Raw genomic sequence first — 18,827 nt, forward strand, 5'->3', positions numbered from 1 at the left:
TGAATCTCCACCAGTGCAACTTGGTGAGTTCACAGTAAATATTTATTTAGGTGTCTGTGTAATCCCTCAGTCATCAAAGGATGAGCCAAAAAAAATTCAATTCTGTCAAAAAGTTTTAAAAACTCTTTGCTTTGATGACAAAGTTTACTACTTACTTGAGTGGCAACAACAAGTATTTCATTTTTAGGGTAAATATTAAATCTAGTGCCCTTTGTGATCTTAACCTTGACAATATGGTTCTGAATATGGTTTTTTGAAACCAAAAGCAAATTTCACCCTTAACAAACAATTTTTTTAATCTGTATTTGTATAAAAATCACCATTTCAATGTGTTGTACTTTATTAAAGCCAACTTCATGAAGTACAGTGTACTGAGGTACTCATGCTCTGTTCAAGTGCACTTACCTCTGACGATCAGAGACACTATGGTTTGGGTGATACCAAACGGGTTACTGGCCACACAGCGATAGGCTCCATGGTTACTTGGACGAGCGCTCACAATGGTCAGAACAGAGCCATCAGGACTCACTTTGATGTTTTCTGTAAAAAATAAAAAATAAAAAAAATTAGATGGCTTAGCTTAGTTTGACAGACTACTGTGCTTGTTTATATGGATGGGACACTAAGACACACTGCAGAGTGTAAGATGTGTGTGGTGATGGATTTAGCTAGAAGCCAAATTGGAGATAGTTCTCTGTGGGAGCTCAGAGAAGTCAGCGGTTAATGGTTCGATCAACACTACCTCCCATCACGTCTGTGTGCCTGTTTGTGAAGGGGAGGGCAACAGAAACCTCTGGTCGCCCCAGGGCAGCTGTGGCTGTAGAAGAAGCCAACTTCAGCCGCTGCAGTGTGTTAGTGTGTTAGTGATTAAATGATGGACTTCACACGCTGAGAAGCTTGTCGAGCTTTTCTGTGTAAACCTGTAATGCTCAGTATATAATCATGTTACAGCAGACTCTGTACCTGGCAGAGGCTGGTTACTGGAGCCTTTCCATTCCATCCGCACAGGCTCAGCTCCACTGTAAACTTTACACCTGAAACTGACTGTCTCTCCCACGTGCACCGCGGCCGAGTGAGGCTCTGTGCCGATGATAGGGCTCTGCAGACCTAAAACACAGAGAAATATAAACACAGTCATCAACATAAGGACCTGCCAATGAGTCCATAGAGAATACACCGTAAAAAACATCCACATAACAAGAGCAGAGAGGAGGAGATGGGTGAGATCATGGGACAGTGGAGAAGTCTTGGTAAGGTCAGATTGGGCTATGACGGACGGAGAATGCAGCACAAACTAAATGTGCGAAAAACATCCTCCCTGCAGCCCTGGCCCTGCTCTCCGGATGACTGAGGCTCTTTCATTTTCTACTCTGCCATATTTAATCACAGAAATAGGCGATGCAACACTGCCCTGGAAAATGTGACAATAAAGCTGCTGTTGTCTCAACTTTACCAACACAACTTAACAACACTGTGTATTGAAAAACAGAGATCAAGTTGTAAATGTCATAGAGGCAGAGCATCCCTTCTTCCATAAACCCAGCAGGCATGATAATGACAATCTTCTTACGTCTATAATTTCCTTGTCTATTACAAACTTTTGAATCCATCTAAAAAAAAGTAAAAAAAAAAGTGAAGCAATGCAATGGGTAAAATACAGAGAAACACTGTACACAGGTGCTGGTTATCAGCAGAATAAAAACAGTACATTAAATACGTCCTGTTCTTGTTTTTAATGTCTGAGTCAGACAAACTGCTGATACTTAGAGCTGGAGCAGCATATTTCTAGTACTATAATTGAAGTTGCATTATGTAACTTCTCTGGTGGGGGGTTTGCACCCTGCTAGTTTCCATAGAGATGCTATTTATTTTCCTGGAATGTTCCACAGTATGGCAATAAATGTGTGTATCTTGCATGTATTCAGTATTTATAGTATTATTGCTAAAAATACTTGAAAAACATGCATTCTTACTGTGAGCAGGGTCGCTTCTCAATAGATCTGACATGTAACTTGGCTTTATGGGGCACGCTATACTGTGGAATATTCCAAGTATAGCAATCTCAGTAGAGGGCGGACCTTTAAGTATATGCAATGATTGAATACATAACCTTTATTATGCTATAGTGTCAAATATAATGTCACTTTCACCTTAGTAAATTTGAACTGACAGAAAAGATGTTGAGCTTCATATCAGTTTTTGTTTCTTGTTGCTTCCAATAAAGTAACAATAACCCTGGTCCTCAGTATGTTCATTTCTCAATATATTTTACATAGTTTTTTGTCTTGTAATTAAAACCATATATCTTTTCAGAATCCATTAACCAAGCCTTGTGAATAAAAGTCCAGACTTACGTGAACTGGATGAAGTCACGGACACAGAGACAGAAGACTGGCGGATTTGACCTCCCGAGCTTCCGTAGGGGCCCTGCACTTGACAGATATACTCCCCAGAGTCCTCAGGGGTAGCAGACAGGATACGCAGCTGATTACCCAAAATCTGAACAAAACACAAGTCAATACAGGAAAGAAGGGAACTTAAATTATTATATTACAGACTTTTACTACATAGCTTGAATTTAGCTACAGATAATTAGTTCACTGACAACGGCAAATATCTAATCTATACTCCATAAAAGTAAGTAGCTGTTTATGTCACATTAACTTAACTTCATTATTCAGAATGTTTGATTTCATGAAGCTGGTCACAAGCTTGAGGGATGGCAATTAATTAAACAAGGCAATTTTATAGTTCACAGTTTGTTTATGGGGTCATTAATTGTGAATACTAGTGAAATTGTGTTGTTTTTCCCGCATGATAATCTTAAACACTACACTTGGACATTGTCACATCCCTGGTCTACAGAGCACTGAAGTCGTACCTGGTGATTGGAGGAGAGGCGTCCACTGGCCCTGGTCCACGTGACCTGAGGAGGAGGGTTTCCAGGAGCGAAACAGTTCAGCTCTAGACTCTGTCCCTCCTGAACATCAGCGATAGAGGGCTGGATAGTGACCCCCGAAGACACATGGTCCGCTGAGAATAAAATAAACAAGAGAGATATAGAGTTGTCAAAAGTATCAGTATTGAAACTAGATACTCATTTGAACAGGTATTGATACTAAAAAAGTTACACTCACATTCACAGGACAGAAATAAACCTTTCCTGAGTAGCTTTAAGAAGAATCCATTTTGATTCAATTTTGTACTGAAAAGATTGTCAGGAGATGGGAAGGAGGTCAATCCTGTCTGTTTCCTACTATTTCAAGTCAATTCAATCAACATTTCTTTTGCAGAAAAACATTTTTATGAGAAAACTGTCATTAGGTTTAGGTCTTGACCCGCTAATACGCATTCATTTTGGACCACCAAGGAAAAAACTTAGGTCGCTCCTGCTTTAGACTGATCTCGAGCTGTGTCAGAACAAGTATAAGACACATAGACTAGTAAAAGACACAGGGATTACACAGATATAAGGAGACATGGGAATATAATAAAGTACTACAGTTTAATGTTGAAAATCACATTCTAAAGTCTAAATAAAGAGTTTTTTCATTATCATCGTGTTATTCGTATTCAGTATCGAGTCTATTCCTTAGTATCAAAATCAAGTTTAAATTTTAGTATCATGACAACACTAGTAAGATGATGATGATGATGATGATGATACATTTAAGATTCTTGTAATATTCTTGTAATAATGGGGGTAACAATATTCATTTATTTATGTTTTGTTTCATTAATTTCAAATATAAAATGAAAATAGTGGTACATGACATTAAATTTTTGAATGAAAAGGAGGAGAAAAAGTATAAACTTACAATATCAGCCCCATTTTCACACACAAAACTTAACAGTTCCTTGTTTACTCTTTGTTTACTTTATTTTTCTGCAGTAATGTAAACCGAAGAAGATATTGATGGAATTCCTCATTGTTTCATATTAACAAAGAGCTGAAGAAGTTTTTCCTCTCATCCAGGAGACTTAAAGCCTCTGCCCTCTACGGAAACTGCTGTTGGACGATTGTTAGACACATAATCTAGTTTTTGAGTAAGATGACTTTGAGATCTTAAAACTGACTTTGGTGATAGAATACGATCAATATTAAGCTAATTCTAGAAGATTTTAAAGACAAAAACAAACGTCTTTTGCACATGTGCGGTGGACAAGAGAGCACAAAACATTAACATAAGGAAAGATCAGACATTATGAACACAAATGCCACACCAGATATAAGGGGAAACACAAAAATATTTAGCACACACAACAATAAAAAAAACAATAAAAAAAACCACATAGTCAGTAACAGGCTTTCCAGCTTGCACCAGGTCTAAACCAGGTCTATAACAGGACTATTCTAGGTCCAAGTTAAGGCAAAACTAGATTTAAAATAAGACCCAAATAAGGACAAAAGCTGTTCAAACACTAGACCATCTGAGAAGCTGTAATCTCATTTAGAAATACATTAATTTTGTACAGTTTTATTCAAACCTAATATATGCAGTTTATGTGACCATTACCACACGTTCAGCCTCTTGAGGTTTTTTGATGCCATGACACTCTTTTGTATTATATATTCTGTTTTTGCCAAGTGAAAAAACTTACAGATCTACTGCCCTTGATATTTTAATGCTTCTTCAATGGGGACATCCATAGAAATGACTCGCTGCTTAATGTCGCCTGTTGCCACCTGTGCTGTGTTACCTCTGATCACAGTGACTTTGATGGGGGCGCTGTTGGAGCCGGCGCTGTTGCTGCCCACACACATGTAGACCCCAGAGTCAGACATCCTCATGTTCGGGATGAGCAGAGTCCCGATGTCCGTGCGGTCCATACGAGCCTGAGGACACACGCAAACGTTTTAAAAGTCTGCAGGTCATTTCATTATTTAAAGACAGTTTATTTACTCATGAATAATAATAGTGATAGTAATTACCTGTTTCTTTTAAAGCACAGATCAAGGACTGAGAATCTACAAGGCCCATGTGACACTTTGGAAGCTTGGCATTTGGGAATTGCATTAAATTTCACGTTTAACCTCATTTGTCCTAAACACTCATCATTTTACAATAAAAAGCTGGTGCAGAGTCTGTCGTCTGCTTGTGTCCATGTAAATGTTAGTGCTTTGTCCAAACACATACTGGCATTAAACTTATCCATCTCCATGGAAACAAGCAGGTGACGTGACCACGCCAAGTTACAGGTCAGATCTGTGGAGAGGCGACCTTACTCACAGTATGAATACATGTTTGCCAAGATTCTTTTTAACAATTAAAACACCTGTAAATGAATAAACGCATGATAAGTTGATGCTATACTGTGGAATATTCAAGATAAAGCATTAAGATCTACATGGAGACAAACATGGGGTGTACTCTCCACCAGAAAAGTTACATAGTGCACTTTGAAGGTTATTCTTTTATGAAATTCTTTTAATGCGTCAAAGTGACTCATGAACAAGTACATATTTTTACTTTTTAAAATACTTTAAAGAGGTGGGAGTTGTTTCTAGATTAATAACTACTTATTATATGTTTCTTTTGCCATATTTTGTGCTCATTAAAAGCTATCAGGTATTTTCCGTTTAAATTGTCACTCACGCCCTTTAGATTCTCAAAGTACAAGTCTTACATTAAGACATTGACTAATCACTAGCTAGAAGCAACACAGAAAGCTCTACTACAGCACAGAACTCCAGGACACGACAGGGCTTGTTAAAACTACTGCTCAGACTTCTATAATTCTCTGTTTGGGATTAAAAAGCTGCTGCACATTTGTCCAAAAATGTGTGCCCAAAGCAAGGACCCACGTTCTACAATGACACGGGTTAATGCAAGAAGCCATGACTTTGAAGACCGCTCTTTTATACCACCTTGAAAAGCAGATTACAAATTCAACTATGACAAAAATTTAGCCCATGGGCATTCACTTGACCTTACTGAAATCACATGAATATCTACTTGAGTTAAATTGTTTGGTAGGGTTGTCAAAACAAAATTCGCACACAGTAACCAATCAATATTAAAACTACTGAAGCTGCATTTAAAGTACTATGAACAGGGTTTTTCAGCAGCAGTAAGACCAGATGGTAAATTAAAGAAACTATTATCTTGGTGGTACTTTAAATGTAGAAAATTATGGTTATAAGTGTGAGGATAAAGAAGGCAGCAGAACAGTATAGGACTAGAACAATAAATACAATAAATACATCAGATACTATCAAAACTGTATTAAAATTTTACTCAGTGTTTTTTTATTTATGATTGGAAGAATTGAAATAAAGTTTGAAATGTGTTGTATCATGGCAACCTTTTCTTATTACTTGGTAGCAATTTACAAATTTACAAAGTGAAAGTAGTAAAGTACTGTGCTTAAGTAAAGTGCAGATACCCATTTTTTTAACTTAAGTGGATACTTTTTACTTTTACTTGACTACATGTGAGAGCAGGTTTTTGTACTTTCTACTCCACTACATTTTTAAACTGGACGGAAAAGTAAAAGTGTTTGTCATTATTGTTTTTTTTAACATGTTCTCATAGTTTGAATATACAAATCTGGATCACAATCACTACATTAGAAGATAAATAAGACCTCAAAATACGCAAAATAATTTTACTTTTTTACTCTTTAAGTACAGATACTTTAATATTTTTACTTACGTAGATTTAAGTAGTACTTCTTCCACCACTCAGAAATATCATGGTAATAGAATAGAAATAGTCAGTTATTTGCTTCCTGATAACTCACAGGTTTCAAATACTGAGTACGTATTATTAATATAACTGTTAACTAAAGTAAGACATATCCCTTAACAACAACTATAATTACACTTTCAGTTACCATGCCAGTTCCGCCCTCTTACTGTGCTACTATAAACTGCAGTGATGCCATGAACTGTACAGACATATTCATCCTGATTTCAGAACATGGGAATACTGCTGAGGACTTCAACTTTAGAACTTTTTTTTGGTTAAATCTAATCTAATTATCCTACATCTGTTAAGACGGATGAAACAATTACTGTTGTGATTACTGTTTGGGTTCGAGAAAAGAAGAAGAGAAGCTTGATCAGATAAGGCTTGAGTTGCTTGAGTTGAGTAGTTGTAACAAGATGTACTCAGATACTTTCAAAATGTTTTTTAAGTTAATATTACACTATTTTCTGATGTATGTTATAATAAAACAGACCTGGAGTTGTGTTTTGTTTCATTCACATGTTTAACACACAAACCCTGCATATTTACGCTGAGTCCTTCTCTCAAACAGAAAACACTCTGTTCCACCTTGTGATGTCATGTGGTGATACAGGAAGTGCTTCACTGTGTTTTTAAACTCTATACACCTTTACTAGAATCATTTGGATAATTTTAGATCTGGAATTGGCAATCTCCACTGAACTAAAGGTAAAAAGTTAACTTGAAAATCTACCACCTCATGACATCACAAGGTGGAACAGAGCACTTTAAGCTTTGGAGATGCAGAAATCCTAATAATCAACATGCATAAAGGAAACAAAACACAACTCCAGGTTTGTTTTTGAGGAGGTAACATTATAACATGTCTTAAAGCTCAAAAGAGTCAGTTTTGTGTAAAATATGACCTTTAAACAGAGATTAATTTTTGAATTCAACTCACTGCAAACGTGTGTACAGTAGACCACATGGTACTTAATAGTGCAGTAAAGCTGAAAATTAGCTTTGTTAAAATTTGTAAACACCTGACAGGGCGGAGGGGGGCAGGAGGGCAGAGCCTGAGGGTGGATTACTGTATCCGGGGGGCATTGGGGCATCAGGGACAAAACTGTTTAGCTCGTACCCATCGGACCATGAGGAGGGGGGGCTCTGTGCTGGTCTGAATCTAGTCTGAATCCTCTGGTGAGTTTTCAAAGCGGCCGATATCCACAGCTCACATTCATTTCTGCGTGGTCGCACGTCTGCCCCTGGGAAAGGCTAACTCAACACAGCGGCTCCGTCAGGCAGAAGTAACTGGGCGTGAGGAGCAGTGTACACAGAGGCGAGAGCCAGAGCCGGACCAGAAAATATGTCTGTCTATACTGCATACTGTACGCTATGCCTACTGTACACATTGAATTACACACCATAGGGGTCGCAAAGGTCCACATTACAAGTACTGTTCTATGTGTGAGTGAGAGTGAATACTTAGCCACGACTATAGCCTCATTGAATTATAAAAAAACAGGCTTTGGTTTTACTGAAGGGTTAGACTTGGACTAAACTAGAACTGAACGGATCTAGCGCCAGTCTAAATTATGGATACACCAGGTCTCTCCTAGGCCTAAACCAGAACTAAACCTTGTCTATATCAGGGCTAAATCAGGACTAAACCAGGTCTAAATCAGGGCTAAACCAGGACTAAACCAGGACTAAACCAGGACTAAACCAGGACAGAACCAGGACTAAACCAGGACTAAACCAGGACTAAACCAGGACTAAACCAGGACTAAACCAGGATTAAACCAGGATTAAACCAGGACTAAACCAGGACTAAACCAGGATTAAACCAGGACTAAACCAGGACTAAACCAGGTCTGAATCAGGACTGATTAAGGATTTAACTTAAAAGATCCATATTGTGCTATTTTCTGGTCTATGTTATCATGCTGTTCCGTCATCACAAACAGACCTGGAGTTGTGTTTGGTTTCATTCACACATTTAACACACAAACCCATTTTTAGACTGAGTTCCATGTTGTAATGTCATAATACAGGATGTGCTCCAATCTCTGCTTAAAAAAGTTACAGCGTAGCGTTAAACGTAGAAAGTTAACTTGAAAACTACCACTTAATGACATCACAAGGTGGATCGGAGCATTTTGAGCTTTGGAGATGTAGACAGACTAATAATAAAGGGTTACGCAATGTGTGAATGAAACAAAACACAGCTCCAGGTATGTTTTTGCGGAGATAACGATATTCTAACATGGCTTAAAGTTCACAAGAGTCAATTATGGGTAATATAGGACCTTTAAACTAAACCAGGACTAAACCAAGTCTAAACCTATAAAAGGGTTTTAAAAAAGAAAAAAAAAACAGGGATAAACCATGACTAAACATGAATTTACATGGGTATCAAAGAAACCTAATATTTAAACTATTCCATGTATAATGCTGTAACTGCTACAGATATTCATCAATATGAACTTTCCCAATCAAATAAATAATTCAATAACATGAAGATAAGGAACCTCTATGTTTCAAAAATTCAGTGTCCTGCTTGTACAAAGTGAATTCAAGCTTTCTGATGAGTATAAGAGCCAGCGATGTCAGCGATGGTGATGACGTGACGAACCAGAACGCAGACGCATGGAACACTAAGATTAATGCGACAACACAAGACAAGCACGGCAAACACGTTCAGGCAACAGGATTTTAATAAGAGTAAATTCAACCAGGAAGACTTTTCTATCACTTCTATGTGTCACTGTCAACCAATCACAGCCTTGCAACTTTTACCTCTCAACCAATCAACTCTCAAACCATTCACATACATATACATGATCTTGTTCTTTTTAAAAATTCTTCGGATGGCTAGTACGCTCCTTATCTCCAGCGCAGCAGCAGCAGACCTATCAGCCTCCTCAGCCTCTCCAACATTTTTTTTTCTTTTTTCTAAACTCTATTCATTGCACCACTGATGTCCCTATACCTGCCGGGGTCTAAGGCAAAGTGAATCCCTTCAGTGACTCCTGGATGAAATGTAAATGATGCCAGTACTATGGGAAGTCTACTGGGTTAGCAATTAACTCTAAATCATCAGGTGTACACTCAAACAGATACAAAATTGACTTTAAATAAATATATTATGTCATATTTCCATCTATTGTTATGTTCATTCAGAAAAAAATACTTTAAATGTAAGTTAAATGAATGTTTTAATATACTCATTTATATCCTTAGAATTGAAGCACATATTCATATCAATTATTTATTTATTTTACTACCAATTATTTATTTTACTGAAAATTATTATGCAAAAGTTGTTTCAGTTAAGAGAGCAGAATGAGCTCCTCAGACTGGGTTGCCAGATCTCACGGCAAAAAAAACCCAACTGCTCTCTCTATGGGTTCAGGTTTGATTTAATTGCTGTTTTTAAACCAGTACGAGATTTGGATTTCCAGCGGTGAAAAGATGAATAGATTAAGAGTAAACATGATCAAAAAGTAGTGATTCTACGACTGATAAATTGCATACTTGGACTGTTGCAAGACTTTCATTTCTGGTTAGTCTTCAAGGTTATCAAATTATACTAAGAGCGCCATCTTAATTACACACATATTATAATCCAATGAGTTCTTACATTTAAAGAACTTATGCCCAATTTATCCCATGTCTTTGAGCAAAATTAGTCTTGCCCCAGTGCAGAGATGTTGTCAAAGCAGCTCTTGAGGTAAAAATAAGTCGGCTGTGTGCTGTCTGCATCTGATTAGAAAGAGTTTTATTATCGGCTTATCAGGAAGTGAACTTTAGCATGCTAGTTGTTGTTTTTGTCATGGCAAAACTTCACTCTGGTGTCTGAGTTGTGAAAAGCACTTATAAACTCATCGCTGAGAATAATTAGAATGCTCGGAATGGATAACATAAGTGGGGAATAAGTTTGGATCACTGCAAACCATTTAAAATGAACTCGTTTTTACAGTAAAAGAGTAAAAATCAGGTACAGCACCTTTATGTGAATCAATTTGCTTTGAATGAACATAAAAATAAAGGTTAAAATGACACAATACATTTGTTTAAAGTCAACATTTGATTGTTTTGAGTGAACGCGGTACATAGTCATGCGTTTAGTGGACACTGGACATGATGTGTGTTAGTCGACTGCTGCACAGACAGACAGACAGACAGGGGACAGATGAACAGACCTGCAGTTCTCCAATACGTCTCTGTAACACATCGAGACTGTTGCTTTTAAACTGGTGAAAACCGTGAGAGGGAATGGCCTTAACAACACCAGAGCAGAGAGGAGCCAAAGGGAAACAGAGAGTCAAATAAAACAGGAATCACAATGCATTCAGGTATTGTGAACTGTTACTGTTACCGGGTGTGACCTGCAAAGAAGACTTCAGTGCATTCAAACAGGTTGTGTTCAAAATGAAGTCATGAAAATTGGAAAATATTTTCCTCATGCTCTGTTTACTCTAACTACCGGTAAATCTTGCCAAGAAAAAAAATCATGCAAACTGCAATAACTTGCTAATAAATACAGTTTTAAAGATGGACAATGTAATCTTTTTTTGATGGAGGGTCTGCCACCTGCTTGTTTCCATGGAGATGTCATTGCTTTGCCTTTAATGTTCCACAGCATGGCATTAAAGTTATCTATCTTCAGGAGACAAAGAGGTGATGTCAGGTCAAGTTGCTAGGCGATCCCGGACACAGTAAGAATGCATGTGTTTCAGGGACTTTTTTTTTTTTTAGCAATAAAACGGTGAAATGCTATAGTGTGGAACATTCCCAACAATGGAAACAAGCAGGTGGCTGACCCTTCACTAGAAAAGTTACATTGTTCACCTTTAAAAAGCCAATTGGACCATTCAAATTTGACCCGTCCTAATTCTTTATTTTTAGAACTATGGGCTCACCTGAACACAACCTGGGAAATACTGAACACAGATCAGGCATCAGAGGAGGGGGAGGGGCTGTCTCACCTGGGCGGGCACAGGTCCTCCGTTTCTCAACCAGGTGAGTGTGGGAGTGGGGGATCCTGTCGCTCTGCAGTACAACCTCAGAGTGTCTCCTTCATGGACGTCTGCAGACTGTGGACTCACCTGGACCTGAGGCTGTGTACCTAAACCACTTGGACTGGACTCTGGTTGGGAAAAAAAATACATACATTTAAACATAAAACCACATTTTGAAGCACGATTTATTACTACAGATAAATATAAGCGATAATATTGAAACTACCTATGTCTCAAGGACTCGTGCCTCTTGTTAAACACCACAAAAACTGCACGTATTTCTCAAAACGTCATACTGAACTAAAGCAATTAAATGTCTTTTTTAACAGAGTAGAACTTGATCTGGTCTCAGAGTTTAAATTCCTTGGAGTTATTCTAGACCCAACATTGTCCTTCAAAAGTCACGTAAAAAAGTGTTCAGATAATTCAACTCAATAATTAGAATTTTTGTCACATCTGGAATAACTTAAACACAAGTGCTGCTAAAACCTATTTCTACTCTACGATTATCTCCCACATAGACTATTGTTTAACTACTTGGTCTCTTGCCCCACAACACTTAAAACCATTGAAAACCTCTCTATAAAAGAGGCCTACAAATATTTGATAAGAAAAACCCATTTCCCACCATCACTGTCACGTTCTGAAAAAGCATAGACTATTGGACTTTAAAAACATGGTCAACTTTAAAAGAGCTTGTCTAATTCATAAAATCCTACACTCCCTTGCACCACCACCTTTAAAGAAGTACATTAAACATAAATTTAGCAAGGACCACATGAGTCACCACCAGAGGTGACCTGCTGATCCCCCACAGACGGACCACCTTTGGTCAGAATGTATTATCTGTCCAAGGTGAGAACCTGTGGAATAGTCTCTGGATAACCCTGAAAGAACATCCCACCTACAGTTCTTTTAAAGCACAAATGAAAAACTGGCTATGGTCAAACCAAACATGCATCATCTATAGTGGCAATGTGACTTTAACTTTTCTATAGACACATATTTGCATGTATGGACAAAATATGGAGGGGGTGGGTATAAAATGTAACTGTCTTGAATGGGCCAAACTGACTGAAATAATGGGAACTGTGCAATGAGTGGAATGTGCAATTAAGGAAATTGTGCAATGAGTGGGATGTGCAATTAAGCAAATTGTGCAATGAGTGGAATGTGCAATTAAAGAAATTGTACAATGAGTGGAATGTGCAATTATGGGAGGTGTGCAATGAGTATGGTATGCAATTTTTATTTTGACCCTTTTGTGACCCCAGCCCTTGAGACAATGGAAATGGAAATGATCCTTTGGCCATAATCCGGTGTGTTTACATTCATGTATCATGTCTGCTCATTAACATGCATTGTCCCAATCAAATAAATCAGTAAATAAAATAATATACTAAACGATATGTCCACATAATAATTATCATGATCCGTCTACATACATTCATTTTCAAAATACAATTCAATCGTGAAGTGGAGCAACAAAATGCATTGTAAATGGTTATCAACTAACTAATCTTGCAATAATGTTATTGTGCATATTTTGTCATTTAAAAGTTTACATGGAGAATCCATCCATGTTAAACTACGGTACTGTGTTTAACTATAAAAACAGCAAATTATAGTGATCTAATCCCACAGACTGTATAAAGAAGTGAACTAAGTGAGTGTGGCGTCACCCATAGCATCAAAGTTAGAAGGTATAGGGGTGAATTTGGAGCAGACTTCCACATTTGGAATTCCGACTGTAAGTATTATAGCAATAGAAAAGCCAGTCCGCAGCGAGGCTGTTGAAGGTAATACCCCCTTCCCTACCTACATACCTACATACCTCTGATTTAGTAGGGAGTGGGCGCTTACCAACGCTGTCAATCAAACCTGTTGTTAACGCTAGAGGGAGCAATCTCGGGGAAAGAAGCACCTGATTTGTCTCTTATTAATGTTCATATCTTGAATCATGGACAATATAGCAAAATAAAAACACCAGGATCATGTAGAGTGGGTTAATACAAACATTTTAAAATGCAAAAAAAAAGAGTCTCACTGCAGCAGTTACAGAAAGAAAGAGGAATTTTTCAGTGTTAAGTGAATTAGAGCCAGAATCGATGGAGCCGGAAGCACGCCCACGATCACTTCCTATTTGGAACATGGCAACGAGAACATTAGCTATGTCCATTTATATATACAGTCTATCTTTAATCCCTGTCTTGAATACACAATAAGCATAAATACCTTTGAATAAGCACTAAAGGAAAAAGTATATGGACATACTTTGTACATAGAGAGAGGCTCTGGCGGTGTGCTCCCCGTGAGTATTCAGGGCCTTGCAGATGTACTCTCCCTCATCAGACACATCCACAGCAGAGAAGGACAGCAGCCCGCCCTGGATCAGCGCCCGGGGACTCATCCTGTTACCCGGGGCAACTAAAGAAATAATACACCTCATTAAAAACAAACAACATAGAAAAGTACCTCTCATGCATTTACTCAAAAGTAGGAATTTCATAACATTTCAATTGCATTTAGTGTCACTGAAACAAAACATAAACATAGTCATTTTTAAATAACATTTAGTTTTGCTTAGATATTTTATTGAGTCTTAATAAAGCATGAACTAAACTTATAATAAACAAATAGTTTATCAAGAATGATTCAGGCTTAGTAACTATAATATCCTGATGCATTGGCTTCATTTTTAATAATTCTATCCTCTTTTTGAACATCCTTTTGGTAAGTTCTTGGTTAGAATTAGAGGAGCATTGATGTAGTCCAACTTAGACCTGGTTTAACCCTGGTCTAAACACGGAATAGTCCCATTATACAGCCAGTATAGATCTGGGGAGGGTACTTAAAAACCCTAATGGTCTCTTAGATTGTACTTTGTGTAAAATATTTGAAAACCATTGCTCTAGATTATGACCAACCTTCCAAATTAAAAATGCAACTTTTTGCTTACACTGGAGTTTGAATCAGATATTTTGGCTTTTCATATTTTTACAGCTATTCAATTGCAACATATATAAATCTCAAGATGTTTGTATCGTCACACATCATGGAATTTTGAGCGTCCATTCAAAAGTATTCCGACATTATTGTGATAAATGTATGTACGGGTATCGATCCAGCAGATTATGGCGTTGTTCCATGGCTTTTTTGTGACTTTTAGATATTTTTGACTAATGTATCTCTATGGACATTTGTGTGCTTGATTCAAACATGGCAGATTTCCACGGTAACAGCCCTTCCCGTTTTCTATAATCACCAGTAATTCAAAAAAAGAACTGATAAATAACCGACATACCTATCCACTCGACCGCAGGAGTGGGGTTGCCCGTCCCAGTGCAGCGGAACTCAGCTCTGTGCCCCTGCTGCGCGTTCAACACTGAGGGGCTGACCGAGGCTACGGGCTGAACGCCTTCTGCTGCTATAGAGGGAAATCAGGCAAAACACACAGGAAAGTTACTATACTCTGCAATATATATGCTTCTAAGTGGATTAAAATGACTTGAATTCAAAAATATGAGTTGAGTAGTTTTGATAAGTTGGATTTATTTAGTCATTAGACCTAGACTGACTTTGTTTCCAAGAGTTTCTGAGCTGACTGGTTTCAAGATTATATATTGTTTTCTTTTTGTATAGCAAATTATATGGCAATGGAGTTAGAAAATTGTACTTAAATAAGAAATACAACTTGTTTACTAGTAGATAATGTTGTCAAATCAATGCAAAAATCTCCCCTGAGTTCAATAATTTGGATTTTTAAAATGTACATTGTCTAAGATGCCACAGTGAGTTATTTGTAATGTAACAACTAATATATTAACTTGAGTAAGGTTTAAACACGCTACCCTCTGTCAACTCCCAAGTCCTTAAATAAATCTCAACGAGTCAAATCTACTCAACTCGATATTATTATGATGAATTCAAGTCATTTAAACCGTTCATTTTTACACTGTAGGCTTTTTTTTGCACATGTAGAAAACATGAGCATAAGAAGTACAGGAGTAAGCAGTGTGAAATGCCTTTGATTTGAATGGAGAGAATGTGATGTGATCCTTTGGCAGTGTCTCGAGCCCGTCCAGTCCAGTCAAAACAAAGTGGACGTGGCACTGGGGCCTTGGCACAGCCTGCGGGCACTGGGCGTTTGAGCCAGTGCTGCAGATTCAAACTCAATCCCTTATGATCCCAGGGTGACAGGGCCAAAGAACGGCCCTATTCACAGAGAGGCGTGTGAGGCTATGGGAGCAGCCGCTAAACTGCAAAAGGGAATGTAGAAAAATATGCCCTGGACTCAACTCTGTGAAACTAAAGGTGTACTATGTAATATTACTGAGGAGGTTCTTCCAAGTGCTTATATCCATGGAAATACCTCTGCTAGGCCTAGATTGTTCCACATTTTGGCATTATAAACACACCTTTCCAATGTTTTTTGAGTCATTAATATGTATTTTTACTGTGAGCGGAGGCGCCTATCCACAGATCTGACCTGTACCTTGGTCTGATAATGTCACCTTGATAGTTCATAACGATTTAAGCAAAGCGATATCAAAAATAGAGACGAGCACAGAAAAAAAAAGTTGTGCACATTTAATGCCAAACTGTGGAACGCTCCAGCCAAAGTAATAACATCTCCATGGAGACAAGTAAGTGGCAAACCATCCATTAGAAGATTTACATAGTACATCTTTAAAAGGTGAGTGTTTTCGTATTAATCCAAGTTGTAAATAAAGTTTCAGCTCTATGAATGCCAGTCTGCGGAGCACATTTAAATACACTGATATAGGAGTGTGATGGATGTATTAAGCACAGTATGATGTTTGAAGACCAGACGACAGCTACGTTCCAGAAAAGACTGTCTCCTGAAGAAGTGAAGTAAAGGACACAGAGAACAGGGTGGTACAGAATGAAAGAGGGGACATCTCTTTGAATGTGGAGGTACTATTTGAAATGGTGCCCTATAATTAAATAGGTAACACTGCAAAGATAGTTTATGCAAGTTAAAACGGCTTGAATTGGGGATTTTTTCTATTTAAAATATATAAAGAAATTTTCATAGTTGAGTTCATGAATATAAATGAGACACACTTTTACTCAGTGCCTTTCAACACAAAACATTGTCCAGTTTCTTCCTCCCAAGTCTGAACTCTGCTCCAAACCACATGCTTTTCGTTAAAGAACTTTGGCTGTGGACTTCTTGATAAAAAAAATGGCACATGCATTATTAACGATTAAACATGACAGAATCATGACCTGGATTAAAATTTGATAAACTGCCCAGATCTAACTTCACTTAAATGAATCCATCTGCTGTTGAAATAAGAAACTATTACGTTTTCCTAACATTAGTTTCCTTTTTAGGTTAATCCAGTGACAAATATATCGAAACAGTCTTGATTTAAAGTTTTGCGACATTTAAGACAAGATTATTTGATTATATACGTATGAATTCAAGCCATTTCACTCACAGATGGCACCTTTTTGCAGTGTGTAACTAGAATAATGAAGGATATTGACTTGACGCTACTTATAAATATAGCTCTACATTCACAGGGAGTTGTCCATAATAAGATCATGCACTTTTTCTGCAGTGATGGAGTCCAATGAACCCTCAGAATCTGGTGGAGTCGCACTGCTCATGTACAACCAGTTAGTTACTATGACAATGATCTCAGCCATTACTGCCACCCATGATGACAGGCTCTGTGCACAGCAGTCTCAAAGCTAACAGCCACTTGTATTAAAATTGGAAAACATAAAATAAGCAACCTATTAAAATTCAAACTAATTAAAAATAAAGACTACACAATTTTTTAATGTGTCGAATGCTTCAGTTAGTGCTGCTGTTTTAATATTTATTATGCCTCAAAATCAGACATTGAGACACAAACATCCTTCTTTCCTGAGTGAAGTGTTTATTTTATTTGTGTAGTTTTTAACATGTTGTCAGTGACATCCATCCGCAGCTCTCCATCCACTGCCCAATCTTAAATACTTATTCATTTTAACGTGACTCTGTAAAAACTTCAGAGATAAAACTGGACAGGAAGTAGTGACGCTAACAGTGAGGTTGCCGTTTGCTGTTGTGCACGGAAACAATTATGAGAAAAGAAGTAAAAAAATGTTTGTAAAATTGTGATTAATTGTTAATAAAATTGGCAAAAAATTATGTCATGGGAAAATAAAAATATAACTGCAATCACATCACAGGTTTAGAGGGGAAAAAAAGAAATATAGGTAAATATTTATTAAAAGATAAACATAAGATATTTTAGTTCCCATTCAGAAATCACATACATTATATATTTTCCAAGTGATTTCAGTCTTTCTTTGTTGTTGGCTACTATTATGCTCACGTGAAAAAGAGGAATGACTAACCATCAATTTTCAATATCAGAATTAATAAGATAAGTGACCTCAAAGGACTGTTCCAAAAGCTTAAAAAAATAATAATAATAAAAAAAATGGTCCTACCCCACTACACATATCAAAATGAGACTGCTATGTACTGTCTGCATCTATTTATAAAGCATTTTTATCGTCCGCAAACGAGGAAGTAAAGCTGGTGCGCTGTTATCAAGCTAGTTGTTGTTAGCGTTACCATGACGGCAAAACTCCCACCTCTGAAAATGTGAAATGCACTTATAAAACCTATTGCAGTGAATAATTAGGCTGCTTGGCGTGCATTAGGTAAGAGACAAACTTTGGACCACTTTAATATAAACTATTTCTTGTTTTCACATTTAAGACAGTAAAAATCAGGGACAGTGCCTGGAGTAATGTGCAAAGACTCTGGCTCATAAAAATTCCAAAACTACAACACAAACACATGATCTTAAAAGTAATTGTAAATATAAATGGCTAACTTGGCTGTCAGTATTGTTCAGTCTAGGTATATACTTGTTGCTCGGTTGTACATAGGCAGTTGCTCCGTTCATCCATGCCGAAAGATGATCGCATGCATGACGTCATAGAGAGAGGAAGAGGCAGCGCCCTCTAGGGAGCACCCAAGGGAGAAAGAACTGCGCCCATGTGGACTTACGCTTTCTGTGTCCTTCAAACATTTCATAGGCTGTGTAAAACATCTGAGTCTGTGAGGCCTCTGCAGGGGGAGGGGCAGATATAGAGGGAG

General features: G+C 37.6%; 1 protein-coding gene across 9 annotated transcripts in view; it reads right to left on the reverse strand.

Annotated features, from left to right (window-relative positions):
• hspg2 (heparan sulfate proteoglycan 2) overlaps positions 1-18,827 on the reverse strand; it is a 179,653-nt gene that overhangs the window by 22,324 nt on the left and 138,502 nt on the right. For 7 of the 9 annotated variants that reach the window (XM_055223337.1, XM_055223335.1, XM_055223336.1 and 4 more), the window contains 10 exons: positions 18,738-18,797; positions 15,000-15,122; positions 13,970-14,122; positions 11,663-11,823; positions 10,877-10,954; positions 4,702-4,837; positions 2,882-3,033; positions 2,355-2,499; positions 964-1,107; positions 406-540 (listed from right to left, as the gene is read on the reverse strand). In XM_055223337.1, coding sequence (XP_055079312.1) covers positions 406-540; positions 964-1,107; positions 2,355-2,499; positions 2,882-3,033; positions 4,702-4,837; positions 10,877-10,954; positions 11,663-11,823; positions 13,970-14,122; positions 15,000-15,122; positions 18,738-18,797 — 1,287 coding nt within the window. The remainder of the gene's footprint in view (positions 1-405; positions 541-963; positions 1,108-2,354; positions 2,500-2,881; positions 3,034-4,701; positions 4,838-10,876; positions 10,955-11,662; positions 11,824-13,969; positions 14,123-14,999; positions 15,123-18,737; positions 18,798-18,827) is intronic. The other 2 variants (XM_055223338.1, XM_055223339.1) reach the window with 2 other exon arrangements.

The sequence above is a fragment of the Periophthalmus magnuspinnatus genome, chromosome 7 (genome assembly GCF_009829125.3).
Source record: "Periophthalmus magnuspinnatus isolate fPerMag1 chromosome 7, fPerMag1.2.pri, whole genome shotgun sequence".
Taxonomy (NCBI): domain Eukaryota; kingdom Metazoa; phylum Chordata; class Actinopteri; order Gobiiformes; family Gobiidae; genus Periophthalmus; species Periophthalmus magnuspinnatus.